The following is a 15,734-nucleotide window of genomic DNA, read 5'->3' as shown; positions in this document are numbered from 1 at the left end:
CTTGCAGGCTTTCCTGGCATTTGGTGTAAGTAAGCCTCTGGTAAAGGACAGGCATTCTGTCATGGTTAATAATGAATGAGAGTGAAAAGAACTGAGCTGGGCCATTGACTTAGACAGGTGTAGGCATACTGGACGATGAATAAAACACTGGGATGGAAATTGCTCATATACTCTGCCTAATGCCTCCTGCAGGTTGCAGAAAGATGTCTCCTAGCAGGCAATTTGATTTTTTTCAACAAACTCCTTCGCCAAACAAGTATAATTTCCCCCAAAACTTGTTGTGAATTAATAAAAAAAGTCAGGCTGGAGAATTGAGTTCACTGAATAAAAATGACTGTGTTGCTGAGAAGCTAAGTTTTATTATTATTATAATAAATATAATTACAGGTAAATTGACACCATTTTTGATCCATGACAAACATACATTTCCTGTGTGTATAGCACACAAATAATACACAATGTATTCCACACTTGAACAAATGCTTTTTGAAACTTTGAAAGTTAATATATTAGCTTATTAAAATCTGAATATAATACATGTTTTTGGTCACAAGCTCTGAGTGTCTTCTCACGGTCCACAAGACAGTCGGCTCCACGTCACTATTTTCCTTGTCCACAGCAGTGATATACAGTTTATCACACACTTTTACAACAAGACTGTATTGTATATAACTGTGTGATGTCATGAGCCTACATTACCAAAAATATATATAAAAGTACATATAAAGAATATGTAATTATGCCTTGACTCTATCCATAAATGACTTGAAGCAGGTAATATATTTGCTTTTAAATGCTATTTACAACATGGACTCTTGAATGATATGTGAATTTGAAAATGAAAAACATATTTTCCAGACTCAAAATGTTGATGCCCTAATGTTATTTATTTAAAAAACTGATTTCCAAGTGGGCAACCCTACCTTAGAAAAAGTCAGATTCAAGGGTTGTGCCATAAAATTTCCCATAGTCATTCTGAATGCTATAAAAAAGATGGTACTTGGATTTTTTTCTACACTGACTACAATCCAAGTTATTAAAGTTTAAAACTATATGAAAGCCTTTATGAGGATCCTGAATTGTATTTCCCATTAAAGAAAAGAAATGGCTCAGTGAGTCACATCTCTAGATTTCTGTAAAAGAGAAAGCAGAAGGCCATTGTCAGTCATCTTGAAAGTTAAAACTCAGCACTTAATACGAATTTAGATGAGTTTAGGAGAGGAGCTTTACGGGCTTCTGTTCCTCTGAGCATCCTGAGGGCAGTGAGAACTAGACTGCTGATCTTCCAAACAAAAATCATTATCAAATGGATTAATTACAGAGCTATGCAGAACAAACTGCAGTCAAATGTGTGCAGCTACAGCTGGCTTCCACGGGAATTATAAATGGCTCTAACGCAGGGCACTTTCAGTCGATTCAGAGTGAAACAATATAAGGCTTGTAACACATGTACAGAAAACGAAAATCAATGTGAAGAATCTCTGTGCAAGTTCTTTATTTTACGTTTGTAAAATTGATGTACTTTGTTTCTTTTTTAACACTCCATTTAAAAACTCCAGCATTTTCATATAAAAGAAAAGAGAAATTATAGGCTCTTGGCAAATACCTGTGAACAAAAGAATGAAGAAAAGTGCTGGGGCCACTTCTACAGTAGCCTTCCATCAGAGATAATGTCTTATCTTGAAGCTAGTGCACCTATTTTTAAAGTTCATTTAATTCGTTACACACTCATGATTTATTTGCATATTGACATGAAAGCTGCCTTCATCATCCATGCCATTATCAATCGAAAATCCATAAAAAAAAAAAAATCCATCAAGCACCCACAGGATGCAGAGATCTGTCTTTGAAATGGTGGCATGGTATTAATCTGTCCTGAAACTAGGAATAACTTTTTTGAAAGAAGCTATAGTACATTGAGGGATTCCCTGTGGCTCAGTGGTAAAGAATGTGCCTGCCAACGCAGGAGACGAGGGTTTGATCCCTGGGTCAAGAAGATCCCCTGGAGAAGGAAATGGCAACCCACTTCCGTATCCTTGCCTGGGAAATCCCATGGACAGAGGAGCTTGGCGGGTTGCAGTCCATGGGGGTCACAGAAGAGTCAGACATGAGTTAGCGACTAAACAACAACAACAGTACCTTGAGAAAAAGAAGTATTATGATTTTTCTGGGAGGGAGAGTTGCTAAATACTGCAGCAAACTCCTTAGAGAAGCCGCAAAATCACCTCTGAAGGTCTTAAGCAGCAATTCCCTGAAGCTAGAACTTACAGGACCAGCAACGTAAAAATTTCACAATTCTAACATACACCTATCTATGACTGTGAAGACGTGCCTCAGATTTATACATCTAATTGGGTTTAATCTTGAAGACACAAAATGAAAAAATCTAGAATGTGTTTTCCAATAATCTGAAATAGCAATCCTATGACTGTTATAAAACTACCAGTTTTAAATACCACGGCTTGCATGACTTCACAATACAATCATCTCCAAATACGTCATCACAAACTCTGGGCAGGAGCTTCTTTCATAAATTCCTCGAGGACAGCTACCACATTTTTGGCTTCGGGCATTTCTTCGTGTTCCACTTTAACAATCTTCAAAAGGATATCTCCACTACCACAGTTCTTCAGGAACATGTAACATTTAAACAAAGCATAATGATTCATTTCTGCCTGCCGGATAAATCTCTTCAAATTATTTGTGTCTTGTATGGCCTAGAAAAAGATTACCCAGTTAACTATGTGTTCAGTGAGATAATAATGAAGCTTGAAAAAGATCTCCTATCCAGCTGAGAACTCAACTAATATATTAATGAAATGTTTGCCTTTTATTTAAAATATTTTAATTGCTAATATGCTTTGCTCTTGATAGAACAAAATCTTTTACATAAAATAAAAATACAAATCTCCTAAATAAGGTGACAACATGCCTCCCCAACAAAATTCTGAACCTTTAGGCATGGAACTACGTTTTTTGTGCTTCCCAACTAAGACATGCCTTAAATTATAAGACTGATGTCCCTAAAATATAAGCAAGCATTCAATTCAATTTATTGGAAATGCAATGATACATACACAGAGGCCACTGAAAAATATAAATGAATGCCTTTGAAGATTCTAGCTCTTGTTTGTTTTTCAAAAATTAGAACATTATTTTAATTATTATGAATAAGGCTTACAGTGCAAAAACAGAATAATGCAAATTTATGGTTAAAACTTGGACTTTACTTGACAATTCATAACGAAAATATAAAGATACTGTTTATATAAAGAATGACAGGTAATACCTTTCATTAGTATTGCCTTTACTGTTTATAATGTCACTATATCATAGTGGATACATTTGCTCCATCAAAATGTCTTTGTTTATTTGCTAATAGTAAATGAACATGAAAAAATCTTCAGCCTGAAGAATAATAAAAGACAGATCTGAATAGCTATGGAGTGCCAATATTAAAGTAATAAAAATAAATAAGACTGATTTAGAAAACTGTTACATTAGGTTCTGCCTAGAAAACCCATACACATTGCTGAACACTCTGTAGTTTGTTCCTATTTTTTTTGAAGTGCAAGCTGGCAATTTGTAATAGAAACCAAAGCATTCAAACCCTTGACTTGGTAATCCCACTTTTGGGAATATACATTAAGGTAATAATCCAAATGAAAAAAATACCATCCAGCAATGCTCCTTCTGGGCATCTCTCTGAAGAAAACCAAAGCACGTACCCAGAAAGATATCTGCAGTGCCATGTTCCCTGAAGCATCACCAACAACAGCCAAGACACGGAAACAACCCAAGTGTCAACTGATGGGTGAATGGACAAAGAAACTGTGGTATATACACACAATGGAATACCCCTCAGCCAGTAAACAGAAGAATGAGGTCTGCAACAAGGGCTTCATGCTAAGCGAAACAGGTTCTACAGAGAAAGACAAATACCACATGATCTCTTCTACATGTGGAATCCAAATATATATATTTTTTTATATAAATATATAAAAACTCATGGACTCAGAGTACAGAGGCAGCAGATAGGGAGTGGGAGAAATGGGTGGACTGTTTTGGTTGAAATAAATTGAAATTTTTATATACAAATAAAAATAGTGATATACATTGTCACCTGTCAGACTAGCAAAGACGAAAAGTTTAGATACCCAGTGGTGTCTGGGTTTGGGGAAACTGGCACCTTCAATGCTATTGGTATAAATGGAAATTGAGGATTATAGTTTTGAAAGTGTTCTAGTTAATAGACATCATAGCTGTGAAGCAGATTTGTTTCCTGGTCACTGGTACTAACTAAACTTTATGACAAAGAGTATATGTGGCACTTGGCACACAGCCAGTTAGTTACCTTTAGTTTAAAGTTCTCCAGGACTTGTCGAAAAAGAAAAGGGTTACCTCCTTCAGCACCATTCATAAAAGCCTGCATCCAATCCTCACAAAACCGGTTGCTCCCTATAAAGTATTTTAGAAAAATGAATAAAAGTAAAATCACAAGACATTTATTCTTCCTTTCTTTTTATTTTTTAAATTGAGGCATAATTGAACCATCTAATATTAGTTTCAGGTGCACAGCAGAAGGATTGAATATTTGTATACATCACAATATTTTTTCCTCATTTAAAAAACACTTATAATGAATTATTTAAGACTTCTATATTGGTCTAAAAAAACCTTAACTTACCACCTGGCTAAGAAATACCAAACTGGTTGAAGCTCCCACATGCATCTTCCCAGTGCATCCCCCTATTTTCCCATCAGAAAGGATTATCATGCCCATGTCTTTCTGTAAACGGTTGCCACATACTTTATCTCTAAGCCCTATATGGTGTAAAAAAATTTGCCTATGTTAAAACTGTACTTTTCTTTAATGGCTCTTTCACTATATAGTATGTTTGGATGCTATACGGAGAGAGATAGCTCGAGTTCACTCGTTGTCACGGCTGTATAGTATTCCATTGTGTGAGTATAACAGCTTAGCAGTTCTCCTGTTGACAGACACTTGAGTTGCTTTCAGTTCTTTACTATTGCAAACAGCGCCCTTATGAACATCTTGTATTTGTCTTCTTGTGTACATACATAAGAGTTTCTCTATATACCTAGGAGTAGAATTGCTAGGCATGTCATGATTTCCATGTTTCTAGAAATGCTATTGTTTTTGGCGATTTGGGGATAAACATGTAAACTGCACAGGGCAGGGAGGATAACTTTGTGTCCTTTGTTGTCAGTGTGAAAACAGTGATTGACAAGGCTGTTCCCAGGGTTGCAGCTCACCTGCATTGTGGAACTGAGGCTGGGAGCTGCTGCAGTCGATGGTCACAGACTTCTGCTGCTCCTCCGTCATGGCCATGCACAAGGATGTCATGGTGCCTTCGTGAATAAGCCCTTGGAGACTAGCCACGCTCAGAAACCTGCCACACACACAATCTTTTTCCACAAACTATACTACAGGATGGGAGGGAGAAAGCAAATTCATTCTGCATTGCGTGGTGGGGGGAGTTAAAAACAGAAATATCAGACTGGCTGTGGAAAAGGTGCTCTCTTTGCAAAACTGTTCTTTACCTGTGAATGTCTCTCTTTGTTTTTTCATCTGATCCTTTAACCTCAACAGGAGTATAACTCAGAGCCTACGAGAGAAAAAAACACCCAGCTGATACACGTATGCCAGTTTTCCTTGCAGAGCACCTAGTGACTAAACGTTGCCTCCCCCAATAACCACCGCACCAGACCATGTTTGCTCGGCACCGCCCCGGAGCTCTCCAGAGCTATGTTCAGCTGCTCAGTTATGGTCAGGAACCTAGCCTTACTACCTGGGCTTGAGGGGCGGTCCAGCCTCAGCTGCATCCACCCACCACATGAAAAATGAAAAACCTGGCCACTTACTCAAGCCTTCCCCACTGTCCAGATATTTTCTTGCATATTTTATTTGGACATTTTTATATAGTTAAAAATTACTTTGGATTTGTGTTTTCCTCTTCAAATTGTTTTAGAAATCACATCTCTCCCACATCACTTCAAAAAGTAATTATTTTAGAGAATTCCCTTGGTAGTCTAGTGGTTAGGATTCGAAACTTTGACCGCTGTGGCCCAGGTTCAATCCCTGGTTAGGGAACTGAGTTTCTATAAGCTGTACGGCACAGCCAAAAAGACAAAGAAAAAGTGATTAAAATGTTTTATTGTATTAGAAGATAGCATTCACAACTCTACCTTCGTAGTGTAACTTTCTGGATCTGTGTAAATAGAGTGTGGTGTATCATTGCAAGCATAGTCTGAATGAATATTCAGAGGGCAGGTGGAAGTAATAAGTAATGTTCAGAGAAAATAAGTATGTCTTTAAATAAACCAAACTCTGCCAAAGTGATCCTCAATGCAGGAAATACTTTCGTTTGGGCAATACTTACAGCATGTAGCAGAAAGGTGAGCTTCTCCTGAAAGAGATGGACCACCCTTTGGATGGGGCAAACAACATCTGCAAACCAGCTGCTTAGGTAAGACTGGATGTGGTTCTCCCCACCACTTTCCTAGATTAAGAGACAGTGAGATTTGCTTTGATCGAAGCCTTTACCTTAATTAATGGACTTAACATTTTCTTCATGATACTCTTGACAGTGAAAAGAAATGAGGACTGACACCTCCTTCTTTTTTAAGCTAATGCCACCAATTAAAACAAAAGGAACTGCACGAATTTCCTGGCAGTTCAGTGGTTAGGACTCTGCCTTTCACTGCCAGGCACCTGGATTCAATCCCTGGTTGGGGAACTAAGATCCCACAAGCAGAGAGGTACGGCCAAAAAACAAAAAAAGGAATTGTGATATAACTTTGCTGGGCTTGTTAGGCAGAGAGGGGATTAATTCAGTACTGCATTTTAAAAAAACAAACTAAGACATGCATTATATAAAATGAAGAAACTGACTTAAGATGGTTCTATGCTATTTCTTCACTGAAAGGAGTTAGGGCATTTCCATGTCCATCTCCTCCCACTGTGCTGTGAACTCCCTGAGATACTCTCTTAATAATCCTTATCTCCAAAAATGAATGAATAAAACTTCTTTCATTTAAGGGGAGGAAAAAAAAATCCTCATCTCCCCAAGCATCTGGTACAGTTTCTGAAACATCCATGGATGAGCTTATAAAGGACCTGTTGAATGACTGAAGGAACACAGACAGCTCACTAACACTTAAAAGTGAGCAGGGGAGGACAAAGGTCAACACATCAAAGTGCTCAAGCCCACTCCGGTGCGGCTGGACACACTGCCAGGAGCTCAACCAGCTTCCTTGGCTCTGCTGCTCCCTAGGGACTGGTGGGAGCGCCCCATCCTGGGACAGCAGCTACCCTAGACTCGCTTGTATCCCTGGCTCACTCCAACGCTATCATTCCCCTCTGTACTGCCTTGTAAGCACCGGCATGACAAGCAAAAGGAATTATTATCACCTGTAACGGGTAGAAAATTTATGAGTTATGACTTAACTCCCACAAACCAAAAGCACAGTATTTAAAAGGTATGGATAAAGGAATCGATATGGATGTATCTAATTCACAAAAGATCGATTAATGAAAAATGGGATGTTTCTAAACATCTTTGAGGTTGAGTTCAAGGACAGTCATCCCGTTGCACAGCAAGTCTCTGGTGCCAGCAGCTTCGTAGGCCAACAGTTCTGCACAGAGTATAAATCTTATATGTCTAGAAATCAGGAAAGCAGCACCTTCTTCCTCGCTTGGCATGTTACCGTATGTCTTTGAATTTAATGGATTGAATTTTTCATAGATATAAAACATCACAAGCAGTTTTGTGAAACTTAGAGGACTGTGTCCCTTGCTCCTCTTAACAAGCACTTTCCTACTGGCCCACAAAGTAGCACATTTTCAGAATTTAAGTGTCTGTGCCCGCTTGGATGATTTGATAAGAACAGTAGTCACATAATGTTAAGTCATTTGGGTCTTTAAAAATCTTAATGCAATTGTCTTACCTCACAGTTCATGCTATTTTTCAGCCCTTGAATGTATTTGTCCAATTCAAGCCTGAAAGTATGTTCTTAAGGAAATGATAAAGGATGAATCAAGACAGGGTTTTATCTCTCAATGGATAATAGGAAAATCTCTTAAATATCTGGCTTGGTTAAAACAAGCCACGATATGGGAATTTCTTGGCAGACCAGTGTTAGTACTCCATGCTCTCACCACCTGAGGGCTCAGTTTCAGTCCCTGGTTGGGGAACCAAGATCACACAAGCCGAGTGGCCAAAAATAAATAAATTCATGATAAAACAAGTGAAGACAAACTGGTCATATGAAGGTATGAAATTGAAGTTAATGCATAAGAGGTAGAAAGGCTTTTCAGAGGTTGGTAGTAATAATCCTCCACTTGCCTGCCAGCATTTCCATCCTGATATCCTCAGAGACCAAAGAAAGGATATAGCTCAAGCCCTTTTTCAGACCCTCCTAAAAAACAGACCACAAACTCTGAAGACTTCTGCTCAGAGTCCGTTGATGCTGTTTGGGGAAGCAGTTTTTCTTGTTGGAAAAGGCAGTAATAACAACCGACTCGGTAACCTGGAATTCTAGAAAAGAAAGAAAGAGCTAAAATGCATGCTTTTGATAACTCATGCATGTAGTTTTGTAGGCTTCTCTGAGCCCTGGTCATCCTGATCTGGCAATATCGTTAGACTGCTCTGGAATTCAGAGCTTCCCAGACTTCTTCTTGGTTTACTGATAACAACAGACGAAAGTGAACATGCGTCATACTGGGCTTTACCTAAAGCAGCACCTAACAAACACAGAATTTCTTTGAATTCTTCAGTCTTATGTGAAAAACTCATACAAATTCCACTCTTGTTCATAGCTTACCCATGTTGACATGGTTTATCCGTGTTTTCCCTCCCATAAACATACATGAATCAACGAAGCTCCAGGAAGGAGGTGTGTGGGGGTGTGGGGGTGTGGGTGTGTGTCTAGCCAGAGTTGATCTTTTGGAGTTTCTCATCGCGTCCCATATTTAGCTCAGAAATAAAATCTCAGGACACAGCACATTTTACACTTACCTCAGCTCTACAGCTGCAACATTACCCAGCCCTTCAAAGACTGCTCCCTTAGAAAGACGCTTCGCAATGAAACTGCGTAGCTCTGGCTCCAGTTCAGATGGTAGATTAGTATCCACCAAGGAGAGGCTTGACAAATGAAAGATACACGTTCCTTAGCAGCGGACTCTGCATTTATACCCTGTCAGTTAGACAGGACATTGCTAAAAGCCCTCACTAAGGACTCGGCAGAGCTTTCTATTCGACTCCTGTTGGTGAGGCTTCTAGGGATGTATGTCACCAAGTACGATCTGCCTCATCCGTTTAAAGTAGTCCTGCCTTTCTAGCTCATTCTCGTTAGTATTATGACTCCACTGGGACCCCCCGCCAAACCCACTGACCTTACCTCTTTTTCACAGTAACCTCAAGTTTCTCATCCTCACCTCCCTTCTCCTTACCCAGCTTAAATTCCACGGCCAGTCATTACGATCACCACCCCGCATACATTCACATTCAACCTCTGTTTTCGCCTCCTGGTATTTGCTTAGCAAACCTTCAGCCCTGGTTAGTCCAGTTCTCTACCTAGTCTGCCCCTGCACCTATGCAGCTTAATGTGGCTGGACAAAACCCCACCACCACAGGGGCTAGTCTCATTTGAAATCAATGACCACCAGCCACCAGTGGGCCCTGACCGCTGCCCAGCTCTCAAGCCATCTCCTGGTCCACCCACATATTCTACTATTTCATGCCTCCTTTTCTTTCCTCAAACCTCCAATTACCACTGCCCATGAATAAACACACCAGCTCAGTGATTACTTATGACCTAAACACACACATTTCAGTTTGGTTGAGATTAGACTATAAACAGAAACTATAATTCGAATATGTAAGAAGATTTTCCATCACCAAACTTCCCAACAGAGAATATGAACCCAATATGTCTCACATCTTTGGTTCCATATTAAGGAAAATTTCAAACACTGAAAAGTAGAAAGAATAATATAACGAACCTACATGTACCTACCACCCAGTTTTGACAATTATCAGCTTATGGGGGAAGGAAGGGATAAACTGGGAGACTGGGATTGACATATACACTCTACTATATATAAAATAGATAACTAACGAGGACCTACGCACAGCACTGGGAGCTCAATACTCTGTAATGATCTATATGGGAAAAGACTCTAAAACAGAGTGGATGTACGTATATGCACAACTGAGTCACTTCGCTGTACACGTGAAATTAACACAACATTGTAAGTCGATTATATTCCAATAAAAATTATAAAAAATTTTGTTTTCATCTCTACTCCCATGTTGTCCATACCCTCCACCTCCCAGACTTATTTTGGACTTTTTTGTTTTTAAACTTTTGACTTTGTATTGGGGTATAGCCGATTAACAAACAATGTTGTGATAGCTTCAGGTGAACAGCAAAGGGACTCAGCCAAACACACACATGTATCCATTCTCCCCCAAACTCCCCTCCTGTCCAGGCTGCCACATAACATGAAGCAGAGTTCCATGTGCCCTACAATAGGTCCTTGTTGGTTAAACATTTTAAATATAGCAGTGATTACATGTCCATCCCAAACTCCCTAATTATCCCTTCCCCCAATCCTTCCCCTCTGGCGAAACTTAAGCTTGTTCTCTTAAGTCCCACACTTATTTTGAAGCAAGTTTTAGGCATCATATTATTTTATCCCTAAACTTCTCATTACATATCTCTAAAAAATGCGGATTTACAAAATATATATGTATGTATCTGTAACCACAATACCGTTACAGCACCTGAAAAATTTCTTAAATCATCCGTCATCCAGCCTCTCAGTGAACATATTTTTGTACTATACCCTACTTTGCATCAAGTGTTGAGGTTCATTCATTCCGTCCCGTAGTAAACATATATTAAACACTGACCCTATGCCAAGTACCTATCACTCAAGGTTCTAGGCACGGAGACATCAATGAACGAAAGAGGCAGCAATCACTGCTGGCTTGGAGTTTACATTGCAGCATGCAGCAGCAGAGCTCTGAAAGGGTATTCAAGGGGGGTGGGTAGGGAGAGGAGGATTTTAAATTTTTTGATACTCATATGATATTGAATATTTACTGGAGCTCCAATCAAGAAGCTCAGAATAACTGTCTGGCTAATCAACATGGTGCTAATCACCACGGTAGGTGGCTCTGCCCCAGCCTTGAACAAATGAATAAAGGAAAATAAGATGAGGTTCCTAGGGGTGAAGGGGGCTTGATGGTTTCATTCAGGGAAAGCCGAGGGCAGATAAAGTACCCACTGACATCTGCACGCCAGAGATGCCCTTAAGAGAAAAGCACATACACGGCTTAAGGCCAAGCTGTTTTTACCTGAAATCATCACCAGAGGGAGTTTCTGCATTTGTGCCACCTGGGCTTCCATCATCGCTGTCCGCTCGCTGCTGTGCCAATCTGCTCGCCACAAAACCAATTCGGTTATGAACTATGGGCTCTAAGTCAAGCGGAGTATGCCCTCCCTCCCCCAGCAAGCAAGGAAGGGGACAGACAGACCACTAAAACTGCAGCAAGGTAGAAATGCTTGAACCCCGTCTTCCTCCGCCTAGCTTCAATGACAGGGAAAACCTACAAAAGAGCGCTGGCAGGAGCCCCTTCTCTCCTCCAGGCCACTTAAGGAGTAGAGGAAAGCCTAAGTTAAATATCCAGAAATGTCAAGGAAATTTTCTCTTAAATACACACTTTACAGGGAATTCCCGGGCGGTCCGCATAGGACTCGGCACTTTCACTGCGGGGGGAACCAAGATCCCACAAGCAGCCCAAACAAAAACAAAACCAGACTTTACAGGGCCAAAAGAGCCCCAGGAAGTCGGCTTGGGAGGAGGGAAAAGAGGCAGCAAGGACAGACGGTAACCAGAAGGTGGGGATAGGGAAGGGAGGTGGGGGTAGGGAAGGGGGGTGGGGGTAGGGAAGGGGGGTGGGGGTAGGGAAGGGGGGTGGGGACGGAGGAAAGCGGGGAGACAATGACAGGAAGGACGGGGGGGTGGGGATTGCCTTTATTGAGCGTGCGAGGCACTGCGCTAAACAAAAGGCAGAGGTGACAGGAAGGGGCTGCGAAGATGTCAAGGACACAGCGCCGAGGCGTGGGAGGACCAGGCGCAAAAGCCCAGGACTGGGGGCCGGGAAGCATGGCTTGAGGCGAGGAGGGTCCTGAGGGCCTGAGACCTTGGCTGGGAGGGGAGAAGACTGCGTTTGGGAGCCGCCAAGCTGCGGAACCCGGAGTGGGCGGCGGGGCCGGGGCGGGGCCACCAGGGCGGCCGGGCGCTGCACCTGCTTCCGCGGTAGCTGTAGAGACAGTAGTGGCTGCTGGGCGGCGGGTCGAGTCTCCGCTCCTCGGCGGAGCCGCCCTCTTCGCTGCTCTCTAGCTCCTTTTCATCCCCGTCCAGCGATTCCTGCAAGGAGGGGAGCATCGCGGCGGCCTCTGAGCGGCCCTGCGTCCCCGCCAAACCGCTCCCCCGGTGCCGTACAGTCCTCTGTGGCGGGGCTCGTCCGGGTCCCGGCCCTCGCGCATCTGCGTTCCGCTGGTTTCCCGGACTCTCAGTCGAGAAAGCTGGAATGCCCCCTAATTTTTCTGTGTTCTTTTTCTCACATCATTCAGGTCTGTGCAGAAACGTCACTTCCTCAGAGACAACTTCTTAATCGCCCTATGCAAAACATCTCCCTGGCACCTCCACTGCTGTCGCATCAGTCTCTATCCTATCCCCTTATATTGCTTAGTTCTTCATCCCAGTTATCACCCCGACAAGATGTATTTGTTTACTGTCTCTCCTACTAGGATGGCATCTTGTTCACTGCTATATCCTCTGTCCTAGCCCGTGCCCTATGCGGCTCAAAAACTGCCGAATTAGTTTTAAGATTTTTGTCACGTCAGAAAAAAGAAAAGATTTTTGTAACGCCTAGGAATCTTTTTCTTGCACGTTTTACCTTATCACCGTATTAAAGATAATAAAGTACACCTACATCCCATAACTTTATATTAAAAAAATGGTAGCTAACATTTATTGAGCATTTTCTGTGTGAGGACTTTTCTAAGTGCTTTACAAATACTTATTCATTTAATTCTCACAACCCCATGAGATAGATATTATTATTATCCCATTTGACAGAAGAGTAAGCCAAGGCTAGAATTACTTGACTTGTCCACTGGAAAATAAGGTTGTAAGTGGCAGTGTTCAGTCATGTCCCACGCTTTGCCACCCTGTGGACTGTTGCCTGCCAGGCTCCTCTGTCCATGGAGTTTTCTAGGCAAGAACACTGCAGTAGTTGTCATTTTCTACTCCAGGGGATCTTCCTGACCCAGGGATGGAACTCATATCTCTTCCATCTCCTATATTGGCAGGCAGAGTATTTACTACTGGGACATTTGGGAAGCCCTAATAAGTGGCAGAGTGGCTTTCAAACCCACTGACTCCAGAACTCAAGACCACAAAATTGAAGATGACTTGTCCTAAAATTATGTCTTAAAGCTACTTATTTGGGCAGTTAATCTCAGGGTTTTTTTTTTCACTTCTTTAGATCTTTAATTTCTTACAACAATATTTTGGTTTTTCAGAGTATAAGTTCTGAACTTTTGTTAAATTTTTATTATTTTTGATGCTGTTATAAATGGAATTTTCTTAAATTCATTTTCAGATTGCTGTTGCTTGTGTATAGAAGTACAATTGATTCTTGTATATTGACCTTTATTTAAAAATTTTATTTTTTAATTGAAGGATAATTGCCTTACAATATTATATTGTATATTGATTTTGTATTGTGAACTTTGCTGAACTCTTATTAGCTCTAGGTTTTTTAAAAATGTATTCTTTAGAATTTTCTGTATATAGTGTTTCCGTTTCCAGTTAAAGTACCAACGGCTACTTTAAGTAACTGAGTGGTTTAAATAACATTTATTTTGGGGGGTGGCTGTACACCTTGGGGTCCCAATAGTAAAAGTGGTGAGCCCTAACCACTGGACCACCAAGGAATTCCCTAAACAACAGAATTTATCGCCCACAGTTCTAGAATTTTAAGTCCAAAGTCAAGCTGTCAGCTGGGTTGGTTCCTTTGGAGAGCTGTGGGGAAAGAGTCTGTTCCAAGTTTCTCTCCCTGACTTACAGTGGTTGTTTTCTATATCTCTTCATATTGTTTTCCTTCTATTCCTAACTCTGAGTCTACAAAAAAAATTCCCTTTTTGTGGTTAGCAGTCCATGCTTTCACTCCAGGAGGCATGGTGCAGCCAGAAAAAAATGTGGGTGGGGTGGGGGAGTTGAAGTAATTTACACAGTCACAGAGTTAAGTATGGAGCTGAGTTAGAGTTGAGTTTTATAAAACATTTTGGCTCAATAGTGAGAACAGTGGACTGGAGACTGAGAGGCATGTCAGAGAATGTGACAGTAACCTGGATAAAAGATCAAACTGGTCTGAAGTAGGATATTAGTTGCATAAAAGCATTTTATTCATTCTTGCTAAAACAAAAAATAAGATAATTCTATTTATTTATGCCACGTAGGATCTTAAAGGTCCACTAACCACTGGACGACGAGGGAATTCCTTAAGCTCTCTCTTTTTTTCAGCTCTCTCTCGGTTTTCATTTATTAACCGGGTGATAACAATGGCACCTACATCACAGGTTTGTTGAGACAAGTAATGTAAAACTTACACCTTGTCTGGCACACAAATGCTTCATGGATATCCGCTATTATTTTTTCCTTTTAATAGGAACATGTAATTTACATTACTAGTTATTTCTCTAAGATAAACTGTGCTGTAAGTGCAGGCAGAGAAAGTTTAAGTGGCTTGCCCAAAGTCATGTAAATAGGCGGTAGAAAGCGACACCAAGAACCTGGACTCTAATACAACTATACTCTTATTTGTGTTATTCTCAAACTGTCCTCTTAAAACTCAGGTTGCTACCCAGGGACTTCAGCATAAAACGCAACTTCTCAGACTGCTCGAGAATCTCAAGAGGTCATCTTTGACAGCCTCCTCAGCATCATCTCTTGCCATCAGCCCCTTCACTACCAGCTCCAACCTTACTACCTCTAGCCGTTTTTTTCAGGTGCTCAGGCTCAAAGACTTGCACTTTTTGCACCCTTAGGGAGATACCTTCTCCTCCACCTCGCTTGCTCCCCTTCACCCTTTCGGCAACCTTCTTTGATACCCTGACGACCACCAAGGCTCTATAAACCCCGCAACACCTCGTATTTCCATCACCTCGGTGACCACGCTGCGAAGTTTACGCACCCATCACCAGTGTGAGTTACAAGACTGAGACTGCGACTTCTTTGATTCAATAGTAGAAACACGTCCACGCTTACTGCAAAGAGTAATCAGAGCAATGAAACAAAACGAAAAACTGGGCGCTGTCTCAGTTATCCTTTATTTGTAATCTACCCTGAATTACGCTGGGTAATCTTTTCAGCTTTTCCACCCCCTCCTCACCCCTCCAATTCGCGAGCGTCTCGGCGTACTAGGTCACCATATCCCTTACAAAGAAAAGCAAGCTCTGAGGAACTCGCTCGCACACGAAAGCCGAGACGGCAAGCACGGACAAGATGGCTAGCAGCCCGACGCCGCCGCGAGTCTCCACCCACTTAGGACGGAGGCCTGCGTCACGTGACCTCCCTGCTAGGCACCTCCTCCGGCCGCAGAGCCTGACGGGAGACAGAGCAGCGAGCGAAG

The 15,734-nt window shown here is 41.5% G+C and overlaps 1 protein-coding gene across 1 annotated transcript; it reads right to left on the bottom strand.

The window, feature by feature from the left end:
• Positions 1–945: 945 nt before the first annotated feature.
• On the bottom strand, positions 946–12,495 carry C19H17orf75 (chromosome 19 C17orf75 homolog). Its single transcript, XM_052658233.1, has 10 exons — positions 12,342–12,495; positions 11,388–11,468; positions 9,042–9,167; positions 8,418–8,561; positions 7,972–8,029; positions 6,405–6,524; positions 5,566–5,630; positions 5,278–5,414; positions 4,355–4,458; positions 946–2,717 (listed from the first exon to the last, which is right to left on the bottom strand). Exons 1-10 carry the CDS (start codon positions 12,479–12,481, stop codon positions 2,502–2,504), a joined length of 1,191 nt encoding a protein of 396 aa, XP_052514193.1. The 5' UTR covers positions 12,482–12,495; the 3' UTR covers positions 946–2,501.
• Positions 12,496–15,734: the final 3,239 nt, after the last annotated feature.

This window comes from Budorcas taxicolor, chromosome 19, assembly GCF_023091745.1.
Source record: "Budorcas taxicolor isolate Tak-1 chromosome 19, Takin1.1, whole genome shotgun sequence".
NCBI classification, from domain to species: domain Eukaryota; kingdom Metazoa; phylum Chordata; class Mammalia; order Artiodactyla; family Bovidae; genus Budorcas; species Budorcas taxicolor.
This window is presented reverse-complemented; position numbering and strand designations above follow the sequence as displayed.